Source organism: Polyodon spathula, chromosome 30 (genome assembly GCF_017654505.1).
Source record: "Polyodon spathula isolate WHYD16114869_AA chromosome 30, ASM1765450v1, whole genome shotgun sequence".
NCBI classification, from domain to species: Eukaryota; Metazoa; Chordata; class Actinopteri; order Acipenseriformes; family Polyodontidae; genus Polyodon; species Polyodon spathula.
The window spans coordinates 2898232-2923733 of NC_054563.1; the positions used below are offsets into that span (position 1 = coordinate 2898232).

The 25502-nt window shown below is 38.3% G+C and overlaps 1 protein-coding gene across 1 annotated transcript; it reads left to right on the forward strand.

The window, feature by feature from the left end:
- The first annotated feature begins 1264 nt into the window (after positions 1-1264).
- On the forward strand, positions 1265-25502 carry brwd1 (bromodomain and WD repeat domain containing 1). Its single transcript, XM_041232858.1, has 40 exons — positions 1265-2733; positions 2866-2924; positions 3045-3074; positions 3288-3347; positions 4937-5087; positions 5482-5580; positions 6675-6835; positions 7119-7340; positions 7719-7819; positions 8041-8111; positions 8298-8398; positions 8532-8572; positions 8720-8818; positions 8974-9124; positions 9611-9745; positions 10042-10170; positions 10422-10647; positions 12116-12298; positions 13065-13248; positions 13374-13467; positions 13603-13758; positions 14221-14312; positions 14438-14621; positions 14918-15034; positions 15215-15322; positions 15912-16036; positions 16353-16435; positions 17183-17294; positions 17626-17687; positions 18252-18410; positions 18626-18746; positions 18919-19044; positions 19165-19231; positions 19595-19648; positions 19936-20079; positions 20431-20583; positions 21021-21190; positions 21348-21595; positions 21831-21992; positions 22201-25502. Exons 1-40 carry the CDS (start codon positions 2685-2687, stop codon positions 24285-24287), a joined length of 6876 nt encoding a protein of 2291 aa, XP_041088792.1. The 5' UTR covers positions 1265-2684; the 3' UTR covers positions 24288-25502.

The following is a 25502-nucleotide window of genomic DNA, read 5'->3' on the forward strand; positions in this document are numbered from 1 at the left end:
CACTAAAGGTGAAACAACTTCCGTAGTAAAGGGGTCCCTTCCTACAGCAGTGTTGGAAATATTCAAACATTTAATTTGGTAATTTATTTTACATATTGGACAGTGTAATGGAAACATACTTGTAAACTATGTTCCTATAAAGAGCCCTCTGGTTCTCTTCAGTGAGTTACAGAAAAACAATTCCCTCTTGGGTTTCTGCTACAGTTTATAAAGAAAGAAAATTGATAAACTGAAAACTCACTGTTTTAATAATGATAAATATATAAAAAAAAAAAAAAAAAAAAACATTACTTTAGAAATCATCAATTACTTCTCCCTCCTAAACAATTGTTGTCAAAATAAGAATCCAACTATACAATATTTACACCAAAAGTGAAGCCCCTATGTTGAATACAATGTCATAACCCACTCCTGTGAATTAGCTGGCAGCAATGTTAAACAGTCTGACATGAGGATAACCTGGATAACCGTGAAGACTCACAAAGCACCGTTTTTTAGGTTCACCTTTTTGCTTCACATTACCAAAAAAATGCAATTTTTTTAACACTAAAATATCTGGATTATTATGCTTTTTTCCACCCCAGATAAACCTGCTACTGTGTCAGCTTTCTTGTTATTATTAGGAAACCAGTGGCTTCAATTTTTAAAATCAGCTGACAATTATGTCAAATATTTTTCCATCATCATTTCAAAATCTTCCTTTTGGCAGAATGTCATGTTTTTATCACAAACCCCTCGTTTCTTCTGTATTAAAAGGGAACCATAACGGAGATCCAATGCTGTTTTTCATCCATTCAGTTGATTTTATTACAACACAGGGCTTCAAGCATGGAAAGCAAACAGCTGAAACCTGTCTATCCCCTGTACAAATCAGCACTCAGTATAATTCCACATTCGTTTTGAGTCCTGACCGAATCTGTTGAAATAATGGTGGGAATTCTCTCTATTCTGGAATCCGGCACGATTTTCTGGTCCCAGGAGATGCCGGATTACAGTTTACCGTATATGAACACAAACCGTTGCTGCGCTTAGATTGAAATCTCATTAACAATCAACACCATGCATTAAACATATTTATGATTTATGTATAAATTGTCTACAACTTGAAAACACTCAATTAGAATTCCAAAGTAAAATTTAGAAGAAAGTCAAGTGAACCAACTTTTCGGACGCAATGTTTGTTCACTTGACTACATTTCTTGGAAGTGTTAACCTGTACGCATTGTCTTCTCTTTTTTCACTAGTACAGTAGATTAAATGGGGTCTATTTTAACCCTGCAATGAGCACTGGTGTAGTAAATACTACACAATACTGCCTGTCTAACATGCTGTGCTAACTATCCAGTCTTACAAGACAGCGTCTGCAACCTCTTAACCTCGCGTATTTTTATTTATAAATAAATAAATTACATATCGTTAGCCTTTCTCATTGGTCACATACACTTTCCTTAAGTATCGGGCCACACTGGACGGAATCAAATCCAAGTGTATGACGGCGCCAAACTTTAAATGTTCATTTTGACTTTATCAAAACCCCCGTGTCAAAACTCTTGTTGTCTGGTTGTAAGCACCGCCGTAAGAGAAGAATATCAAACAAAACGTCCTTCCTTTGTTTGTACCCTTCGGGGTACGTTAGCTAAATATCCATTTCGTTTTATTATTGGCTGTAATGAAGTTTATGAAGGTTCTGGAAAAGTTTTTTTTTTTTTTTCAATTTTCTTTTTTTTTTCACTGTAAAATTCAACTAAATAATTTCCCAGCTTTTGCAGGTCAGTAATTTTTTAGCAGTCAATACTTTCACAATACTTGGTATTTATTGTGAAAACAAACTAAAATTCCTTTAAGCTACTATACTGAGAAAAACGAATTGTAATTGAAAAATTTTTTTTTCTTTTTTTTTTTTTATTTGTGGCGTGAGACATTGAAACGTTACAGCTTCTGTATGAAAATTAAATACGGACAGGCATTCATCATGCAAATGTGTATGTGCTGCTGTCTGTTGAGATAAGGTCTTGTTGTATTTGATTGGGAAATTGTAACCCACAACTTCACGTCAATGTGTGTCTTGTGAATGTTATAGACTTAAAAAAACAACAACATATAGCGATAGTTTTAAACCTATCTACAACGGTTAGATGTAGTCTCTTAAATACAGATTGGCTATATCAAACTAATAATGTACATTTAGTGTGGACAGTTTTTAGTAAGCCATTAAGATTACGCGAAGTTGTTTAAGACAGTAAAGCTGTCCTCCTCAGCTCTGTGCAGCGCCGCCGCAAAAGGTGACGTCACTCTCCAAGACAGCCGAACTACATCGCGGAAAAACACACCAGTTACACATATCTTTTATTTGAATAATACGAAATCGTTTAACAGTCCTCCAACTCGGTTAATAAGGTCTTTACGCGACTTTGAAAGCCATTCAAGCACCGAATTGTCAAAAAAAAAAAACCCACAGAAGTTGCCGTAGGGAGAAGTGAAAGGACAGATTTATTTTTCTCCCCCCTTCCGGCGGAAGTATCTCGTATAGCTGAGGCCTCATCACTTCAATGGCGACCGAAAGCTGGTTGAATAAAGAGCTGGTGCTGCTGCGGAGGGGGTCGGAGGAGTGTGAGAGCAAATAAATAAATAAATATTAGAAGAAATAATCATAAATTACTACTGCAAATATTCACACATTAACAATGGCCGACACAGCGGCCAAATGTCAGAATGTGTCGCTCCTTGAATCGGGTAAGACGAAAAAAAAAAAAGTACACACATAGATAATACAAAAAAAAAAAAAAACAAAAAAAAACGCTATGAATTAAAACTTTTAACTTTATAATTCCCTGTTTTGTAATATTTATTTACGTCCATTTACAGAGCTTTATTACCTGATTGCGCGTTTTTTATCGAAAGGCCCTTGTCGGAAAGCGGCGGAGGTGAGCTTGCAACTTCCCTTCATTTTGTGCTTGTTTGTTTTTTTTAAAGAACATTTGTGTTGTTTGAGAAATGATCGAGAGAGCCATGTCTGAAAATGCATGTTTTTGTTTTTATGGCAGGTCTTGGTGGGGGAGCTGGAGGATTACGAGGTCTGTATGATCCACTCCAGCTATGCATGTCTGTGTGAGAGAGAGAGAGAGAGAGAGAGAGCGGTGACTTGTTTTTGGCCACTGACTTTTTGAAACCGCTTCTATGTCACCGTCTCTTTCTTTTGACATCACACATTTTTACAAACCCAATTTTACGATATTGTAACATATTCTAAAGCCGTGTGTACCCCTTCGTTTTTTTATTTTTTTAAGCTTCTTCCAAAACGATTGGATTGGGAAGGCAATGAGCATCCCAGAACGTATGAAGATTTGGTAAGGACAATTTTTATTACCTTAGTGTTATTAGAAATGTTAATTCTCACGATCTCTCATCTTGCATAGTAAACAAACAAAAAAAAGTACTGTCTATTCGTCCTGGCTTTTATAAGGTCAGATTTATTATTTTTTTTTATTGGGGGTTGTTTGTGGCTTTTCCTTCACGGTGTTATGTTTGTTTTGCGGGGGTTAAAAAAGTAGAAAATAAAATTGTTAGCCGCAGAAGGTGATTTTTTTAAGTATTAGATTGCAATAGAGGGGGTGGAGATTATACTGAGGAGGTGGACAATTGAGTGACGAGTCCTATATGGGCCAATCCGGAGGCGCGATTCATGTCCTCCAGCAAAATTGTTTGTCAACTGAGCTCCGATTGGTCTGTCTTTAATACGATGCCAGTTTATTTCCTATGGTACTGCTAACTGCCTTTTTGTGGGGGTTAAGTATACTAAACAGAGGAGGAGGAGCTTCTCCTTTCATTTCAGAATGTAAGTGTGATTTCATCTTTTAAAGATGCAGTCATTTGTATTTCGTGGTAGAATATTCAGTGAGCCTCAACCTAAAATCTTCTGCCTTCTGTCACGTTTAGTCATTATTTAGATTTGTTTTCGTCTTTGAAAGGGGATTACATTTCCTAAAACATCTTGACTGGATGAGATTTTTTTATTTTTTATATTAGATTGGGATTGTTTTAATCATAATGAAATCACCAAATGTCTTATGATCAAAATGCAGGGAAAGGGGCATACTGTGTGACAGAAGACAGAGATAGGGTCATAATCTAAAGCTATGTTGTGTGTGTGTGTGTGTGTGTGTGTGTGTGTATATATATATATATATATATATATATATATATATATATATATATATATATATATATATATATACAAACATCTTTAACTCAAGTTATTTTAAGAATGTGTTTGTTTTGTCTTAAGTTTTGGTGTATTTAAATACAATTTGTTCTTGATACAAGTTTTCAAAACAATCTTAAAGAACCGTTTCAGTAGTTTAAAGTAAGGCTTTTAAATTGCCACTTTCACTTCAGTTAACCATTTGAAGTTGCCTGAAGGGGGGGAAACTTAATGCAAAACATGTCTATTTCTGTTCCTGTGTGGTTCAAAGCCATCTGACTGGTGGAGGGGAGGGGAGGGGAGTTTGGTCAGAACAGCTGCATTTTATGTCCCAAGATAGTGGGACTAGAACCTCCACGTAACACCGAGACCTCCAGAATACATGCCAAGAATCTCTTGTTTGTTCTACCTTTTTGAGTAAATACACCTAAGATTTATACAGTCAAGCAACTTGTAATGACCCAGGGGACCATTTAAAAAGTCATATTTATAGACAGATGGGCTACATTTTTGATATTTGGCAAGGTTTTGGTTTCACATTGAAGCCATTCAGTAATACTGAGTGTAAGTGTATACAGATGCACCAGTGCTTGAATTGTTAGGTGTGATTTCAAAAATAAAAAGAATGAAAAAAGAAAGAATTTGAAAGAATGAGGTCTTGCAGTACCTGTTTCTGCACTTGTCTGTCATACCTGGATGTAAATTGATACACTTTTTTTTCCACTACATTTCTAGGTTCGTGCGAACAAACATGTGGCGCCTGATCATTTGCTGCGGATTTGCCAACAAATCGGCCCGCTTCTGGACAAAGAAGTTCCATCATGTGTGGCAGGGGTCCGATCCCTGCTTGGTGCAGGGAGACAGTGCATACTTCGAACCACCAAAGGTGTGACAGTTACAGAAAATACACACGTTCTGTGACAAATGGGTCCATGTTTTCAAAGCATTTATTCTAGTCTTTAACTCCAATTTTTTGAAAGAGGCACAGTAAGATGTCTGTTGATTTTACAAAACTAGAACCAAACAACTAAGTAATATAATCCAAATACACTCAATGTGTTTGTTGCTACTTTTGCAACATTAATTTATTTTCTTTTGGTAACGCTACGAAAATATGACCAATGGTGTCTCAAGACAATTTGCCTCCCTCTTTGCTTCATAGATGAATGTAGAAAAGTCTAATATTAGGTATTTATACCAGGTAACTCTGTTGGTTGATGGGGCAGTGGAAAAGAGGATGACTAATAAATAAATTTTGTTTCTTTGGTTTTGTTTCCAAGATTGCAAAAATGTTGTTTTGAAGGGCCTGGATTTTGCAACTCTCCACAGAGGAAGACCACCTGAGTTGCCTGTATGCTACAGAGGCCCTCCAAATCTGGGTAAACTTTGTTATCCGTAATTTATGGATAATCCTAGAATTTGCCTCCCTTTAGCCTTAACCGTGGAAAATTTATATTGCCTAAAAAGTTAAAATGGTTTAATGTCCTGTGTGTTTATCTTACAAGTAGGGATGTAACAAAGGGTTGCAGAATTGCAGAAGGAGGGTTAGAACCACTGATAGTACTCATTTGCATAATTTACTGGTACATAATTTTTTGTTTCCTGTTTACTGTCTTTCTGAAACCCGTTTCTTGGACACTAGAGCTGCGTGTCTGCTGTGAACTTTCAACTAGTTTGTTTGTTTATTTTGTTTGTGAAGGTGCAGTGTTCAGTTTTGGAAATTAAAATTTAGTATTGCCATATATTTTGTTTCATACTTATTCTACCTAAATATAAAGTCTTGTACGCTAGGTATTCAGTACATATTGTATTGAAGCAACACAGCAGCTAGAGGTACCCACCCCCAAGTGCTTTGGCACTACCCTGCTCCAATGCACTGCTGCAGTGCCATGATAGTGGTGCTACGTATAACGTTTTGGTAGTGGATTTTAATACGACATTTGTTTAAGTATTAAGCATTATGCAAATCAAAACATCAAATTTTTTGACATTAATTGTGTGATTTTTACATTCACACATTGTCAAATGGTTTCCGTTAACAGAACAATAGAAAAAAAACAGTGTGTGAATGCTGCCTGACGAACCATTGAAGGTTTAGAACTACCTGCACATTCCTGGCTAGCGAACCTTTGATTACAGCCCTACTTGCAAGCAAAGTCTGAAATCGCAATCATATTCTGTTAAAGAATGTAAATACAGGGTTGCCTAGTGGCAACTATTAAAATGTTATGCCTTATTTGTTAACTTATCTCACGGTCCTCTGATTTAACGCATCCTCTTAACTATCATGTGGGCCAGAGTCCCCAACACTTATTTATTTTCATCTAGCCGTTTTTCTTAAGTTTTTTTCTTTTAAATTAAGGACTATGTACACTATTATACAAATCAAATCTGTTTAAAATCATTGATTTAGATTTGCATATTATTGTTATTATTATTAGTGAAACCTGTTGTGTCCTTTCTGTTCCTGTAGTCGAGGTTTATCGCGGGAGAGAGCTGACGGGAGCAGACCGTTTTAGTTCAATATGTCCTGGGAGCGCCTACCAACACATGAAGATGCGCAGGAGAATCCTTGGTCATCTTTCAGCTGTTTACTGTGTTGCGTTTGACCGCACTGGACAGAGGATTTTTACTGTAAGTGCCTGCCATTGTATTTTAAACATTGGTGATATGCCACCTTTACTCCACTGGGAGTGCACAATGTGTTTATTTAAACTAAACAAATGTCAACAATTTTGGTACATGCATAAGTAACTTGCCACTCTGTAGTTCTCCTGCTTTAAAATTGGTCTGTTTTAATCTCCTGTTTTACTGCTTGGCGGGAGTTTTTTAAAGATTTATGTAAAGGCACTTTTTAGAATTTAAATTCAGGGGGATTGTAACTCAATGTTTTTGTCTTTTTATGCGACTGTTTTAGGGCTCTGATGACTGCCTGGTGAAGATCTGGTCCTCCTTTGACGGTAGTTTGCACTCTACACTGAGAGGCCATTCAGCAGAGATTTCTGACCTGGCTGTTAACTTTGAGAACACTCTCATAGCTGCAGGCAGCTGTGACAAAGTGATCAGAGTGTGGTGCCTCCGGACCTGCGCCCCAGTGGCTGTGCTGCAGGGCCATTCTGGGTCCATTACTTCCTTACAGGTGTGGAGATGCTACTGGTAGACTGGCAGCTAACAATTTGCACATTTTTAAGTACCTGAAATATGAGTGCTCAAAGAACAGGTCACAAAATGTAATGATATGCCGTTTATCTCAATATCTGCACACTGAGATTGCAGTTCACAACAATTCCCCAGTCTCATTGTTCTTTTCATTTGTTGTTGAAATGATTGACATGTTGGGTTGGGTTAGGTAGGCAGTTACTAAGCTTGCGGTGTGTTGAGCTGTTAGTCATTTTTTCCCTTTGAAAAAAAGAAATACTATAACTGAGTACTTGTAAATTAAGCGGCAAAAACTGACTTGAATATTTTACTTTAAGATGAGGGGACGCATTATTTAAAATGCTGTCTTCTCTTCCAGTTTTGTCCAATGGCTAAAGGCTCTGTGAGATACATGGTGTCCACTGGAGTGGATGGGACAGTCTGCTTTTGGCAGTGGGATGCCAACAACATGACGTTTAAGTAAGTCAAGATTTGTCTACATTTGAGTTTTTGCTCTGAGGAGGAAAGGAGTAAGCCAACCAAACAGTCCTCTCAAGGAATCCAAAAAACATGGAAGCCAAACATTGGGAGTCTGTGTTATTTTTTGGAATCTGAGTTATTAAAATTAAAAATAAATCATAATCATAATTGCAGTATGGGTATAACACTTGTTTTTTTTTTTTAACTTTTTATCATTAAAGCACTCGCCCACACAAGTTTACAGAAAGACCCAGACCAGGAGTACAAATGATTTGTTCTTCATTTAGTGCCGGTAAGGTAGTAATGTAGTTATTTTAGTTATTTATTTATATGTTGTGTTCTCATGGTTGTTGCAGTCTTTTTTCATTATGGCTTGCTTTTGTGTGCCATGTAGATTTTGCATGACCAGAACTGATGATCATTAACATCGTGTCTTGTGGAAAGAGCAATTGTATTGTTTTTGTTTCATTTGTTTTAGGTGGCATGTTCTTAGCAACTGGCAGCACCGACCATGTGATTCGAATGTATTTTCTTGGCAGTGGAAGCCCTGAGAAAATTGCAGAACTTGAGTCGCACACGGTAGGGCTTTAGTCTTGTGTCTTGATTTCATTGTTTTCTCTTTCCAACCATAGTTTTATTTTTACATTGTCGATTTCAGTAATCGTGTGCAGTTTCTACTGAAATTACAAAAGATTTTTAACTTCTATTTCAGGATAAAGTTGACAGTATTCAGTTTTGCCACACTGGGGACAGGTATATATGTTTTCTTATTCTTAAGCTATAAATACATATTTAGTTAATTTATTAATATAATAGCAGTTGTGGAAATATGTTATAGTGTGTAACTTCTCTACACTTCCAGTGATTGCAGTATTATAGCATGCAATATTGATTTTGCAGATTTGTGAGTGGCAGCAAAGATGGAACAGCTCGAATCTGGAATTTTCAGCAGCATAGGTGGAGAAGCATTTTGCTGGAAATGGCTTGCACATTAGAAGAGTAAGGGTTTTTGCTTTTTTTTTTTTTTTCTGATTTTACTTTCTCTAGCCAAATAATTAATTACATTTTATAATGCAACCCTCTGCAGAGGGTTAATGCAATATGCTGTGTCACTGGGGAAGAATTGCAAAGAGCTGATTTTGTATTTTTTCTAGGCCTGTAATCGCACCAGATGAAAAGTTTTTCAAGCCAAAAGTGACAATGATTGCTTGGGATCGACATGATAACCATGTTATCACGGCTGTTAATACCCATCTGGTTAAAGTGTGGCATTCTTACACGGGGCAACTGCTTCACATCTTGAAGGTAGGAGACATTTGTATGTGGGTGTGCGCACATGGAGGTCAGCTAGTGAACATGCTGACTCGTCCTGGTGTTTTCTAGGAATACTGAAAGGTTCTGGTGGTGGTTAGTTGAATGGGAGATGAATAGGGGGCTCTCTTGTACAATTTATTGCGGTTGGATGCTTGATGTTTTTAATTTATTACAAGCTGCGCCGTCCGCTGACCTATAATTCAGACCTCTGTCCTCCCACCAGACACAATGTTATGTATGTTGTGTAATTGAGCTAAAGTGCTTTCAGGTGAAATGAAATGTACGGATTCACTTAGCAGAACATGTTCAAGGTGTCAATCTGGCATAGTCTTACACCAGTTTTTTTAAAGCCTTCACCACCGTGGCAAACTGGGTGAAAATTAGTTGAGCCACATAAGAAAACCTTTTGCTTGTGTTGACATGGTGAGCGGCTAGCTGGAACGTAATCTTCTAAATTATCTGTTTTTTTTTTCGTAGGGCCACGAGGATGAAGTGTTTGTGCTGGAGCCACATCCCTTTGACCCCAGAATTGTGCTGTCGGCTGGTCATGACGGAAACATCTTTATATGGGACATAACCAAAGGCACAAAAACACGGCACTATTTCAACATGGTAAAGTGCATGCTGCAATTGGAGGAAGAAATTCTCAGTTTGTGCTTTTACACATGCTGTGGGACAGAGAGTCTACTTCTAATTTTAAACATAAAAACAAGGCACTAGACCAGAATCTACACAGACCTGTTTTATATAAATTACTGCCCCTCTTCATAACCGTTTTAAAAAAGAAACTTACCTTAATCTTGGGCAAACATTTCCATCTGAAGTCTTCATCAATGCATGATTCAGTGTTTACTGTGTCTGAAGCATGCTTGATGTTAAACCATGTTTCTTGTTGATTTTTCTTCTAGATTGAGGGTCAAGGTCATGGTGCTGTGTTTGACTGTAAGTTCTCACCAGATGGGCAGCACATTGCCTGCACAGATTCTCATGGGCACCTGCTCATATTTGGATTTGGATGCAGTAAGCCTTATGAAAAGGTATTTTTGCAATTGTATAAAAGTTTAGTTTTTTTTAAAATAGGAATTCAAAATGGCAACCAGTTATTTTGTGATGTAAATACATTTGTTGGACAGACCCGTCTCTAGATAGACACCAAAATATAATTCAAATGAAAATGTGTTTAAAAAATGCTGTCCCATGAGAACAGTAAAAGTGTTGTGTGAGAATATGCCCAACATATTTAATTTTGCTTTCAGTAGCGATTTAAAACTGCTCTTGGCTTTCTTAGATTCCAGACCAGATGTTTTTCCACACTGATTACCGACCCCTTATTCGAGACGCCAACAATTACGTCTTGGATGAGCAGACCCAGCAGGCTCCCCACCTCATGCCTCCACCCTTCTTAGTGGATGTTGATGGAAACCCACACCCCACTAAGTACCAGAGGCTTGTCCCGGGAAGGGAGAATCTTGCAGATGAGCAACTGATTCCTCAACTGGGATATGTTGCAACAAGTAAGCTGCAGCTTGTCTTTTTTGTAATTTCAGGGAAGGTAAATTTAGTGTTAGTGCCCATGCAGTTGTTTTTTTCTTTTCCTAAACATGTGTTTTAGCTGCTGCTGCTTCACTTCTTGAAACCTCCCTTTTTGGGAAGGCAATAGGCATGCTCCTACAGCTACTGAATGTCAAGGCTATTGTGCTTAAAGTTCTGCTGCAGCTAAAACAAAAAACAAAAACGGGTGAGAGGATGTCGGCTATTTTTGAAATGATATACGCCACCTCACCGTCATTTTCAGAATTCTAGAAAAGGCTTACTTTAGTGAGAAACACTGTGTGCCAAATTCATAATGCGTATCCCTATCAATAAATGAATAATACATTTGCTGGCATCCTAATCTTGTCAGGTTATATGTGAAGTAATTACCAGTAATTGCTCATAAATTATTTGCGTTTCTGTTTCTATGTAGTTGAAATTAAAAACAGAAAAAAAGCCTTGCCACAGGAGTTTTATTTTTTTTTTTACTATTACATTTTATTTAAGGTTATTTTGGCTTTGTATTCTTGAATATGTTATAGGTGACAAGATATATATTGTAAGTTAAGTCTATTGCAGAATTGGAGTTATCATACTCTTGTGATTGCAACTGGATGTGTAATTTATCAAAATGTAGACCACATAATTGACAATACTTCCAATTCTAACTTTTTTGTCACAAACCTCCATTACGAAAAAAAAAAAAAAACCTGTCCCTGCCTGCCTTTTCTTGCAGCTGTTTTTTTCTGACAATTATTTAGTGGTGCTTCGGGGTGGGTAATGTGTAGAAACCTGTACAACTGAATCTCACAAAGACTTGCAGTGCTACTTGACAGTGGATCGGGTTGGCATCAAGTGAGGAAAGAATAGGTTTCACTGGTGAACAACGTGAATAAGAGTTGAATAACGTGTTCTATTTCAACATGCTGTATTTCAGTTGAAATGTTTAGTTATTGACCAGTGACAGTCACAAAGTCCAAATATGTAAGAGAGTGTCACTAAAGGGATAGGGGGAGGTCACAAGAAAAAGCAGGCTGGAGTGAGTGCCAGTATTGTCTGCCTCCTGTGTCCTAAATATTATTGGATCTATACATCCCTTTGGGGAACACCCTCTACAGTAGAACGGGGGTTGAAGGACTTTTATTATGTAGAAGTACATTGCAAAATGTTGATTGATCAAATAACTAAATTTATGTTCTCTGGAGTCCTAAGATGTGTATAAAATTTGTTAAAAGAAACTTGACCAATCGGTAAATGCCTTGCATCGTTAAGATGACACATTTAATTGGTTTAAAAATATATATAAAAAATTTCAGGACAACAATAATAGTCTTACTAAAACACATTTAATTTTTTTTAGAATTCTGTTAGACTGACACACTGGAGACAGCTGTCTTGAGTGTGTGTTTTAATTTGCAGGTACTGATTTAAATTGTTCCACTCAAACAGGTGATGGCGAGGTTGTGGAGCAGGTGATCAGCCAGCAGACCAGTGACCATGATGAACAAGTCCGGGAGCTCAATGTGCTCGATGACATTATCAGACAGTTACAGGAGCAACAGGACCAGAGGAGTAGAGAGCCAGCTGCCCTCCCAAATGGGCCACAAAACCAGGAAGGCACCCCTAGAAGAGGTATAGTCAATATGTAGATTTTTTTTTTTTGGGTAAAACTCTTTTACTGCTTATCAGTAACTATTTGGTGCTGGAGCTGACTGGGAGTAATTCATAATGTAATGTCATTTCACACCCTGCTGGGTGCACTAGGTATGAGTTTATCAACTTAGGTGTTAAAAAAAACACCAATCTTTCTGCAAATATACATTTGTAAAATTCCCCAGGTATAGCTTCAGTAAATCTTTCTAGTGTTTTGCTAATTGGAGAGTCGCAGGGTTGATGCAGAACGAGGGCGCGGTTTGTCGTTCAGGCTTTATTCAATAAGGAAGAATCCTCTTGATATAAGCATTGACTGTTCTGGTGGTCCAGTTCAGTGTATCTGTTTATTTATTTATCAACTTTCCTTGGCGATCCAGCTTAATATGGTTTCTCCTAAGTCATTTTGAACTATTTGAGTTTACTTTCAAGTTTATTAAATTAGTTTTGCTGGAGCTGCTGGTTTAAGGTTGTTACTGTGAGCTCCCCTTTTGCCAAACTCAGTGAAAGCAAAGAAAGTACTCTCTCCTGACCTTGGGGTTATTTACAGTAACACAGGAACTGTAGAAGTTAACTCGAGAGAACAGGGGCCCCATTCTGTCACCCCTGGTGGTCATGGAGACAAGGCTAGCTAGTCTCCAACTCGCTGCTTTATTACAATTTTCAGGGTGCTGGAATGATCAGAAAGATGCTTGACCTCCTTTTATGGTCCTACAATACCGACATAAATTGTAATATATTTTTACAGTTTTCAGAAATCCAAGTGTCGAAGTTCAGTCCTCCCCGAATGTCGGCCTTCGTCGTAGTGGGCAGGTTGAAGGTGTGCGGCAGATGCATCAGAACGCTCCGAGAAGCCAGATGGCCACGGAGCGCGACCTCCAGGCCTGGAAAAGAAGAGTTGTGGTGCCAGAGTTGTCACCGTACATACTCAAGTAAGACCACTTTTTATTTATTTTTTGATTGATTTTGTAAGATAGGCACAGTGATGGTGGTCCTTCTTTCTTGTGAATCTAGTTCCTATTCACATCTTTTCTTTAAATGTCCTCCTGTTTTGCAGGAGACAGGAAGACTACAGGCTAGCAAAAGGGGCAGAAGAGTTGGTTCTGTATACAACGGAAAAGAAAAGAAAGTCCTCGCATGGATCATTCAAGGTAAAACTTCCTTTCCCCACAAGTAAAAAGAAATAAATAGTACAGATTGCTATCCAGCTTAACAGCCACTGTTGTAAATATGTAGCGCTTTTATTGTTTTAAGTTGCCTTTTTTAACATTGTTTACTCAAAACAGGATGATTCTGATGATGGCAGACCACGCACAAAAAGAAAAATGCGACCACGTCGGCCAAAGCAGACAAGCTATCGAACCCGTAACACTGCAGTAGATCAGCTTGTTGAGTTTTCTTGTGAAGAAGGGGATGAGACTGAAAGCTCCTTATCAGAAGAGGTAGTGCTGCCTGGAATTCATTTTATATTTATCTGTATCTAAATAGATCAGTTTTTTGAGGGTGAGGTCAAGAGCCAGCAAAAGATGTACTGTATGCAATCAAAACATTTAATATATATGCTTTTGATTGTATAGAGAATAGTTCTCCTCATTACACTTCAGTGACACAGACTGGTTTGCTCCCTGGTCAAGGTGTAGAGTGTGCAGTGTCGTCTGTTTTCTCCAGAGTTCAATAGCTTGGTAACAAGAAGCAATTGACTTGACAGTGGGAGCAGAGGTCACCTGTTTATATTCAGTCTTTCTCATCAATAAGTAGGAGGCAACGTTTTGAATTGGGCATTTTTAAATTGGGTACAAAAATGGGAGGGTGAAAATTATAAAATGACTAGAGAAACGTGTGTTTGGCTAGAAAACCTGCCTCGAGTGTATAATATGTTACAAAAGTTATTTCTATCGACCTAGGAGTATGAAATAACAGATAGTGGAGCTTTTTGGATTTCTAATGAGGAAGAAGAGGCTGAAGAGGAGTGGAAAAGTGAAAGCAACAGTTCAAGGTACAGAAAGAAGGCAGTTACAATTTTTTTTTTGGTTGGTTTTTAAATAAACAAAAATAATAGAACATACAAATTGTATATATTAATGCCACATCACTCCCATGAGGTAAATGTTTGTTTTGCAGCAACTCCTCCAGTGAGTACTCTGACTGGACTGCAGATGCAGGAATCAACCTCCAGCCTCCCACCCGCAGCTCCTCCAGGAGGAGAGCGAGGCGCAAGCTCAGCAGCTCGGAGGAGGAAGAGTCAGCTGAGGAGCAGTGTGCCGGGGCTCCAAAACCAAAGAAGCCTAAAGAAAGAACACCAAAGGTAGCAGCACCAAGCACATGTGCATTTTGGATACATTTAAATTATTGAAATGTTCTCAAATAATAATGTTCCCTGTGCAAGTGTAACATTTCAAGGATTGTGTGCCCGAAATTAGAGAGTAAACAACACATCACACAAAGATGCAAAGTTTAAAGTAATTTTCTGTTGCTTGTATACCTGTCTAGAGTTAGCGTTGCTCTTTTTACAACATTCGTGTTCATTGGAATATCTTGTGTTATATCCGCGGTTTGTCTTGTAAAGCTTTTTTTTTTTTTTTTTTTTTTCTTTCTTCCAAGGGTCCAAGTCAGAGACCAGCCTTAAACAGAGAAATATCGAATGAGTTCCGTCCTTCTGCTTGGATCACTGACGTCATTCCCCGGAAGTCCCCATTTGTTCCCCAAATGGGCGATGAGGTAAAAAGTCTGTTAGAGCTGTGGTTGGCTCCTCCCTCGGTAGGTGCTATTCATAAAGGTTTTTATCCCCAAGGAGCCAGATGTAGTAGAAGTACCTGTATGCATACACACAGCTGTGCAAATGATAGGCAGGGTTTTTTCTTTATTTAATATTTTTATTGGTTTATATGTTTGATTCAGGTGATCTATTTCCGTCAAGGCCACGAATCTTATGTTGAAGCGGTGAGAAGAAATAACCTTTACGACATCAACCTTGACAAGCAACCCTGGAAGAAGTTGGAGCTCAGGGTAAGTATATACACGTTGTCATTTTTTTAAATCTACCTTTTGAGAGGAGTGCTAAACGAAGTATTAATTGGACATTTACCAAATGAAGTTCAGAGCTTCTCTTTGCAATCTTGTTGCAGTACATTTTAATCAGAGTAATACCCTGTTGGAGGTGATTTCTACTATGATAAATTCAGTATTGCGCTTGGTGCTCCAGATAAGGTTTACAAGTCATTTTGAGTAATTAATTTAGACACTGAGAAATGTATTTTGGATGAGTAAAATGCAACATTGCCTTGAAGTCATGAGTACTTTCAATAAAAACTGTACATACTTTTGACCATCGAGATGCCGGGAACCAACAAAGTACAAGAAGCTTCAATGCAGACTCAAGCTGTGCAGCAAAACTGCTATTCAGATTTTTTACGCTTGAAATTTAAATATTGTGTAATTCTTGGTTTTTCAGTGTGCAGAACACCTTTACATAGCTTATCTGGAGTGCTGATTTCACTGATGTGTGGTATTTGAAACACCCTTAAGAATACATGCTTTATTGTACTTACTACAAATTGGCTGATTTTAGCACTCAACACTTTCTTTATATTATCAGGATCAAGAGTTTGTTAAAATTACCGGAATCAAGTATGAAGTTTGCCCTCCGACACTGTGCTGTCTGAAGCTGTCTCTCATAGATCATGGCACAGGGAAGTTGATGGATAAATCGTTTTCTGTTAAGTACGTACCTCCTCAAATTGCAATATTTTTAAAAACGAAAGATGGATTTTAATTGGGATGAGTGGTGATTGTTTTCATGCAACTGGAATTGAATTAGAGCCCTCTGGCAAATTGTTGATTTTTTTTTGTCTGATTACATCACCTTTTGGTACTGTTTTTACAGCTTGTAGGTTGGGGTTAATTTTACAAATTAAGATTTCTTTCACTGCAAAAAATGTTTCTTCAAATATATATATCTAGAACTCAATGTGATGTATGAAGTTTTGGTGAATTTAAAAAATAATTAATAGAACTAAAAAAATGTCTTCATTTGCAGGTACCATGACATGCCTGACGTAATTGATTTCCTTGTTTTGAGACAATGTTACGAGGAAGCAAGGCAAAGAGACTGGCAACCAAGTAAATATACGCCATCTTTTTGGGCATTGATTCTTTATTTGCTTCAAGTTTTTGTTAAAGGTTGGCTAGAATGTAAAAACAACCCAAACACTGCATTCTGCGTAGCGCACTCTGCTGCATCAGCCTTGTGCTTTCACTCTCCCTGACCTGTCCTTTTGGCCTCCTAGCTGAGGCAGCAAAATATGATGCCAGTCAAAGGCAACTGAGGCAGTGGTTTTATGTGTAGTCCGGTCTGCTGTGCATAAATCTAAGATGAGTCTAGACAAGTTTACAAAAAAAAATACAGTAATCATACGAGTCTGACAACTTAACTTGAATGGAATGTAAAACTAAATAGTGTTACACACTGATACCAAGATAAGGAATAGCAAGGGGACTGGAAATGACTAAAACCATCCTTTGTTCGCATTGCAGAGTGTGGATCACACTGGATTTGTGCCTTTTTTTTTTGTGTAGTTCAGCATAAACGTAATAGTTTCAAATCCAGGGAACAAAAATAAAACACGTTTTACTTGTTACAAGTGCCATCTAGTTATGTGCATGGTTGAAATTATTGTACGCGATATTTATAAACTCATACATTTATATTTCCATCTGTAGTGACAGCATACTTTTGAAGGGTGCTTCTTCTAAAATGTTGTATTTTTCTAAGTGTAACCCATGGAAATTATATATATTATATATGAGAGAGAGATTATTGTATTGGCTGATATTGGACACTGTTTCTGTTAATTTTTTTTTCTGCAGATGACCGATTCAGATCGGTTATTGATGACGCGTGGTGGTTCGGGACCATCTTATGTCAAGAGCCATATCAGCCAGAGTATCCTGACAGTCACTTCCAGTGCTTTAAAGTTCAGTGAGTACACTGCACATCCCAGCAGGGGACATAAGCTGGGATTGCTTCATTTTCATTAAGCTCAACAATAACGGCGGTACAGAGGCTCTAGAGAAACTCTTGTCAAATTGTAATTTCTGTTCTGTGATGAGCGTGTTGGCTCTAAGTGGACAGGTTAAACCTTCCCCTCCGCAGTGGCTTGAATCTCTACTAATAGGGAGAATGTGATTTGATTTCTGTAGAGATCCCAATAGAGTGGATTTGTCATTGATTGGTTTGTAGATTATTATTTTTCTATCAAACCTTAACGTAATGCTTTGAGAAATAATTATGCCTTTTTTTTTTTTCTTAGGTGGGACAATAATGAGATTGAAAAGGTTAGCCCTTGGGATGTGGAACCTATTCCAGAAAATGGTATGTTAAAATGTGTGGACTGTAAACATTTTAAATGTTATCAGATGAAGACATGCATACTAACAATAAACCATGTTTTATTAATTATGTAATTCTAAAACAATTAAAAAAAGAAATCCAGTATGCGTTCCAGAACTAAGAACTTTTATACATGATGCTGTTGAGCTGGTTCCAGCCTGTTAAGATACACTAAACTGTAGGTAACTTCAGATTTGAATTTGGGACGTTCCTAATCCGCTGAATCTAACATCGCAATCTGGAAGAAAGTACTGTTGCTGTAGCTGACCTGAGAAAAGATGTACATTTAGATGTACTGTACATGCACTGAGAAATGCTTTAAATAAAAAATAACATTGTAGTAATGATATGAGCGAGTCATGCTGTAGCTCTGATATAGATAAACGTCTCTGCTAGTGTTCCTTTTTCTCTTGGAAACTAAAATGGCTGTCCTATCGAATGAATTTGACATGCTTTTACACCATTTACAGCGTAAAATAAACTCCCAGGCCGTATGTGGCCCAGTGAATTTGTGTAATAAGTTGAATGCTCCATGTTTTTGCACAGCTCAGCAGCCTGATCAGATCGGTGGAGGTGTCCCAGTGACCCCCGAGGAACTGAGCAGACTGATGTATCAGCCTCAGAAGGGAGAATGGGGATTAGTAAGGTCCATGGACGAAGAATGTGAACGAATTATCAGCGGCATTGATCAGCTCATGGTTCTTGGTAAGATGGTTATGTGTTAGACGTGCTGATTGCTCTTCAAGACGTCCTGTTGTCAGGTTCATTCCTCATCATACGTAGGTTGTGACAGACATTAAATACACAGAGAATTAGGATGATTTGTTTATGGTAATAGCACATTGACAGACAGTAACAAATAGTGCAACGTGATAACTAAAATAACAGTGATTTGCAATATTGTTTTTCTTTATAAACAGACTTTGTGACCCCCTTTGCTGCCCCAGTGGACATTCTCACGTATCCTGCGTACTGTACAGTAGTGGCATATCCTACAGACCTTGGTACTATCAGGATGAGGCTTGTGAACAGGTTTTACAGGTCAGTCTGAAATTTAACTACAGTTTCATAACCAGTACAGAAACTAAAGTGACTAGGAATTGCATCTCTGTATAAAGGCCTGCAAAATGTTCATTTTAAAAAGATTGTGTAAATGAATAGTAAAGCTGTGAAAAGTAATAACTGAACTATTCTTGACCCATGCCGATTACAGGAAGATCTCTGCTCTTGTGTGGGAGGTGAGATACCTTGAACACAATGCCAGAACATTCAATGTGCCAGGAAGCTCAATTGCACGATCAGCAAAGAAGATCACTGACATTCTCCTCAAGTTTATCAAGTAAGATCTTCGTAGTGAAGTATGCTGCTGTTCATTCACACTAAAATGTTTTGTGTTGCCTTTCTCAGTATGGCTGCTGGATTAGGCATTCATGTGTGTGTACATTTTTGTGTTAATCAGCAAACAAGACTGTACAAACATTTTGGAGCTTTATGGCACAATGGATGAGACCAGTTCAGAAGAACAGGTAAAATGGAAACTTAAACCATACATTCTTAAACTATTTTTTACAATTTTTGAAATGCCCTATTTAAACTCTTTTTTCTATCATTGATCATCATTTCCATTGTTTGAGTGCCTGGTTAGTAAATAGGAATTCATTACTAATCAACATAATGAGCATTACTATGAAAATAACCATACTTTTTGACTGTCCAGCAAAGTAAGGAAAGGAATGACAGTCCCTGGGGGGGAGAAAAAAAAAAATGTATAAAACAATCCTTTAGTTATGGAAAACATACTGGATTACTAGTATCTTTTTTTTTGTCAATAATTACATAAGTGCTGATGTGAATGAAAAGCGATTGCTTTACTGCTGATTCTTCCTTAGGAACAGAATGACAATGATGCTCCTGGAACATCGACTGGAAGAAGACTACGTCAAGTAAGTTTTACTTTTATTTTGATAAAACCTTTGCTATGAGGATAATGTTTCTACATTTCCTCTTAGCTGAGGAGTGTTTTACCAGAGCTGCATTGCAGACTTTCCCGCTGACTATATAATAGACCTGTGTAAGTTTATGTAGTATTACTAAGAAACAAATCTTTTTCAATTGAAGACTTCAGATTTAAACGTTTGTTGTAGAATTTGCTGCTGTACCACCAGTGAGTGTGTTACAGCTATGGATGAAATACCAACCTATGTTTTTTCTTACTAATCCTTTTTGTTAGTGCCGGAGTGGGAAGAGAAGCACTGTGGAAGTAACCTATGATGTAGATGCATGGAAGCAGCAGTGCAAATCTTTGCTTGAATACATCTTTCAGTGTGAGGACTCTGAACCTTTCCGACACCCTGTAGATGAGAACGAGTATCCAGTAAGTAAAGTGGTACATTTGAAGGGGAAACTGTTATTTTTTCAATGAGCATGACAAACCAACGTAGCGGAGATACCTTTTGTTTAAAAAAAAAAATAGAATGGAATACCAGTTAGTATGATATTCTAATACATAAATAGATATTGTGTTTCATTAATTTCCCATATATTTGCAAATTTATATGAAAGTGCTTTTAAATAGATATGCAATGTATTTAACAAAGGAAGTCTTATTTGGGTACATGCAGTGATGTGGAGAAGTTTAGGCTAGTTACTACGAAATTCAAAAGCATTAGTCTTTATCATTAAAAAATAAAGTAAATAAATGAATAAAACATTTTGTTTCCTTCAGGACTACCTGAATATTATAGACACACCAATGGACTTGGAAACTGTGAGGAAGGTGTTGGATGAAGACCGGTATGAAAACCCAACAGAGCTTTGCAAAGATATCCGGTTGATATTTAGCAATGCAAAAGCCTTTACACCAAATAAGCGGTCTAAGGTATGATTTGTTTGTCTTTCTTTTTGTTTTTTCTAGAGATGTAAGTATTTTCAGCTGCTTTTGTATTGGGGATTGGATTTCTCAGTAACAGGGAATCCACTTTGCTTGCATCAACCACTTTTTTTTTGGGGGGGGGGGGCATTCCTGAAGTAGTTACATATAAGTGAAAATAATTGTGGCAAAGTATATAGGTATACCAAATCAACCCCCAAGTAATAGTTAACAATGTCAGTGTTTCAGTTTTATAGTAGATTTGTTTAGTGGTCTCCTCTTTTGAATGGTTACCTTTTTTTATATACTTCTGCAGTTTTGAGTAAAGTTAATTTTGAAACTGAACTAAAATTAAGCATTTATTAGTGTAAGTCTTGTAAAAGTATAAAAACTTGACAGAAGTTAAATCAACAGAAATGTAAATTGACAATGCTTCCCATTTGCAGATATACAGCATGACTTTGCGACTGTCTGCGTTCTTCGAGGAACGTATACGATCGATTGTCTCTGACTATAAAACAGCGGTGAAACACAGTGCAAAACTCCGTCGCAGTCAGAGGTTCAGGAAGAAATTGCAGAACCGAGAATCTTCAGTCTCTAGTAGTCGTGCTTCCAGGTGAGTTTACTGTGATTTATTTATTTTTTTCTTACACGGCTTTCACTTTAACAAGAAACAACCCAGTGTTCCTTTGTCTGTAAAATTATACAAGGAATGGCTACAAGGAGTGTCCTATTGCAAAATAATTTAATTGTGGCTAACTCCCCCCCCTCAGTCTGGAGAGAAAACAGAAACAGATTAAACCTCTGGAAAAAGTGGAAGTGGTTTTCTCCAAGAAGTCTACAAAATCGACTAAAGCCTCAGTCACCTTGAAATCCACGAGATGGAGTGGCGGCACTAGCACGTCTGGAGACTCCTCCAGTGAAAACTCTGAGAGCTCCTCAGCCTCGTCGGTGTCATTTAAAAACAACACCAAGGCGAGAGCAGCAACCTCAGGAGACAGCTCTGAAGAATCATCGTTTGGTAAGTTTGAAGCTGGAACGCGTTGCATCGGGCTCTCTGTGTTATCAGAGGTAAGCAGCTCTCTACATGGGTGTGGCTCCCAGCCCTTTTACCCCATGTACAGTATATTTGATATATTTATATATAATTTATTATGTAACTCAAATGTAGACTTTTAACTAAGCTCGGCTTAAAATACTGTTTATTGTCTCTATAATGAAAACTAAATGAATTATGATTTCTTCTTTGGATTTAGAGAGTGAAAATGAATCGCCCTCTAGTGGCTCCAGTGAAAATGAAGAAAATTCTGCAAAACCTTCAGGCTGCACTCGTGTCTATCAGAATGGTGAAACTAACACAAATACCACGAGCAGAAGGGTGACGAGAAATAATGCAGCATTGGACAGGCGCAAACAAGGTAAGATGCGTTATTTAATCAGAACTAAGGTTTGTCATACTCAGAGTTGACTGTAATTCCAATCGCAATAGCAGCATCTAAAACATTTACATTTAAAAGCCTCGGTCTCTGCACCAAGTTTGGCTGCAGAAATGTGTAAAATGTTGTCCTCAACACTTTGATTATCATGGAAGAATATGATTATAATATGATTTTACTATTAATTTAGAAAATGGACACAGCAGAAGAGCTTGCCGTAACCAGCTGAGGAGGTTTGATAGCAGCTCGGAGAAAGAAGAGAATTCTCCAGCTCCAAGTGAAGAGGACGAGGAGCCGCCGAGTCTTGCTAGACGCAAAGCTCCCAGGAGGACAGCTGCTGCTGCTGCTGTTAATATAATGGCGATGAGCCACTCTAATGAGGAAGAGGAGGAGTCTCCTTCAGAGGATGAAAGTTGTAAAGGATTCAGCAGGGACCTGAAAAAGAAATCTCCACTGCAGAGCCGATCTGCAGGGGCGGAATCCTCTCTGCGGAATGTGAAAGCACAAGGCAACGGGCACAAACGGCCACGTCGAAAAACTAGAAAAACAAAGCAGGAAGTCAGTTCGGAAGCAGAAGAGGGATCCAGTTCGGAAAGTTGTGCTAGCAAATGTAGCCCAAAGAGGAAAATGCCGCCACGATCCAGGAGGAAAAAGCCTGAACAGGATCGGGTGGAAGATGAGTGGGAAGGCCGTACTGTGGCAGCCACACGTGCACAGAAGAAAGCTTTACTGAAGGATGAGAAGTCTGCCACGGACAGTAAAAATGGAAGAAGCGACTCTGAAAAAGAGGAATTCTCTTCCTCTAGTAATCGGCAAGCAGGCATTGGAAGGAAGCTGGCCCCTCGAACTGCAGCCAGGAAAAATAAACGCAAAATATGTTCTGAAGAGGAATCTGAATCAAGCAAGGGTTATGAAAGCAGTCTGAATAGAAAAAGCAAGTCCTCCACAGCCTCGGAGGATACTGAATCGGAGAGTGAAGGAACAAACTCAGAGAGACAGAAATTTCCCAAAAGAACGCTCCGTAGCTGCACCGCTGTGGCCACTTCCAGAAAAAAAACGTCAGACAGAGACTCATCGACATCACAATCTGAGAGTACAGGGCATGAGCAAAGAAGGAGAAATCTGCGCCATCGAACTACCTCAGGGAAATGGTTAACATCAGGCTTTGAAGGGAAATGGGACTCCATCAGGAAGCTGCCCCATCGAACAGCTGCCACGAAGAAGAAATACACAGAAGAATCTGAAGGGGCTGCATTCGAGTCCGAGCCAGAAGTTCTGAATGGCAACTGTGACAGCAGGAAACTGCCCAGTCAAGCTGACAGCAAAGCAAATACAGAGAGTGACACAAGAGAAGAGGGACCACCGTCTGAGCTCAAGGAGAACACTAGTGTTGGCAGAAGGAAACTTTCCCAACAAAGCTCTGCTAGGAAAAAGTATAACCCTGGATCATCTGAAGAAGTGAGTGCTCAGTCTCGGGGGCAGAAGAAAAAAATACGAGAGGGGACAAAATGGGATGGGAACTCTGAAGAAGAAAGATCGCAGTCGGAGGATGAGGTAGGGGCTCACAAGAGCAAGTCTGCTTTTGAAAAAAAGAACATTCGGGCAGATTCGGAGTCAAACTCAGAATCGGAGAGGAATGGCAGGAAAATATCAGCAGTCTCAACTAGAAAAAGAAGGCTCTTAAGTGATTCAGAAGAGAGTGCTGAATCTGACAGGAAGGAGAATCACGCAGGCAAAAAAAGCTGCAGGAGAGCCCCTGTATCAGAGTCTGAAGCAGAGGACCAAGATAGCAGGGAGGTGTCGTCTTGTCCTGTGAAACAGTCTGAGGATGAAGAATGGCAATGTCCTCTGGTGGCGAATAGTAGAAAGAGGCCCTCATCTGGGATTTCAAGAAAAAGGAAGCTTCGCAGAAAAAGCATCAGGAAACGGAAAAGGGATTCCAGCAGCGAGTCAGAATCAAACAGCAATGATTCCTCCAGCTCAGAATCAGAGTCTTTAAATTTAGGAGCAGGATCTGGATCGGATTCCATGGACAGCAGTGTTGATAGCTTAGAAAGAAACCCAAATAAGAGAAAAGGAAAAAGTGCAGCCAACAGCCATCTCGCTGTTCGGAAGTCTAAAAGAAAACGAAGAGAGCTTGCAGTACATGACGAAGGAGGAGGTGGTGATGATGACGACGATGAATTTGTGCCGGGCTGTGGAAAATCACAGAGAGTCTCTTTGATCAGGACAAGAAACCGAGGTAGACAGACTGTAAGATATGCTGACTGTGAATAAAGGTATAAAGGGCAGTCTATCTCGAGAACTAGTCTGAATAGTTGTGTAAAAAAGCAAAAAACTAAACACAAACCTTAAGGACAACGATTGATTGTCCTGAGAAGGTAGTAGCACTGGAACCCTTTAGCAAATACTGTGAATATATTTGTTTCATTCAGGGATTAAATTTGTTTTCTATGAAAAAAATTAAGTTTGTAAGAATTATGACTGTTAACTATACAGGCATTCAACTTGCCATTTTTGCAAGGTTTAGCACAGATGCCTTCTGTGCCTCATTTTGGGGGCTGATGATATATATGTCTGGGGGGGGGGTTATAATAACAGTGCTTTTGTAATTGTCAGCCAGAGAAGTTTGTGTGGAGCGTTAACGGCTTAGGTGCTACGTTGAAATACCTCTCATCATAACTAATTTGCTGGCTTGAACTAAAATGCACTGTATACAAGTACATTAGCAACTCAGGGGTTAAAAAAAATCAATTCTAGTGTTTGCTGCAATCTAACCCTTGCACTGTCTTTCAATAGCAAAATAAATGATGATTTTGAAAGTAGCAATTGCTGTTGGGTTAACACATATGCACTGGCCTTGAACTAATAAACTACACTCCACCCCAATATTAGAGCCAAGAACTTTACATACTGTATCTGTGTGAGTATTATGTAAAATGGGGTAAAGAGCACAGGACTACAGATGTTAAATTAGAACTAGTGATGCTATTGAATGAGATGTTAGAAGTGTGAGCAGGAGTTTAAATGCAGATTTAAAATCTACTGTAAAGAAGAAAGTGGCCCTTTATTATTTTAAGTTCCAGAGCATTGAAAAGCAATGTATAAGAATATGCTCTTCCCTGCTGAAGGAATGGTGACTTTATCCTAAAACTACTAAAGGTTAGTTTTCATTCCATTAATTACAGAGCAAAATGGTTGTTGTGTATAAAAGTTAACCCTTTTCTTTAAAGTCTGGAAGAAAAAGCAGTTCAAACCACTTCCTTTTTCTCTGAATTCTGTTAAGTCATTGTGACAACTTCCAAAAATGTAATTGTTCACAGTGCCATATTCAAACTCAAACAACTTCTGCGTTAATTACAGATTCTTAGTGCTACTCATGAGCAACATAAACACTTCTTAAAGTAATCATGGATTTTGCTGTGAACTTTAATAAAAATATAAAATGCACATGGATATAGCATATGGTTTGTTGGTGCCTTCTGCTTTAAA

Coding starts and splice junctions, on each gene's coding strand:
- brwd1 (XM_041232858.1), top strand. CDS start 2,685: ATGGCCGACACAGCGGCCAAATGTCAGAATGTGTCGCTCCTTGAATCG. Junction 12,299..13,064: donor GGAAGGCACCCCTAGAAGAG/GTATAGTCAATA, acceptor ATATTTTTACAG/TTTTCAGAAATCCAAGTGTC. Junction 16,436..17,182: donor GCAAAGAGACTGGCAACCAA/GTAAATATACGC, acceptor TTTTTTCTGCAG/ATGACCGATTCAGATCGGTT.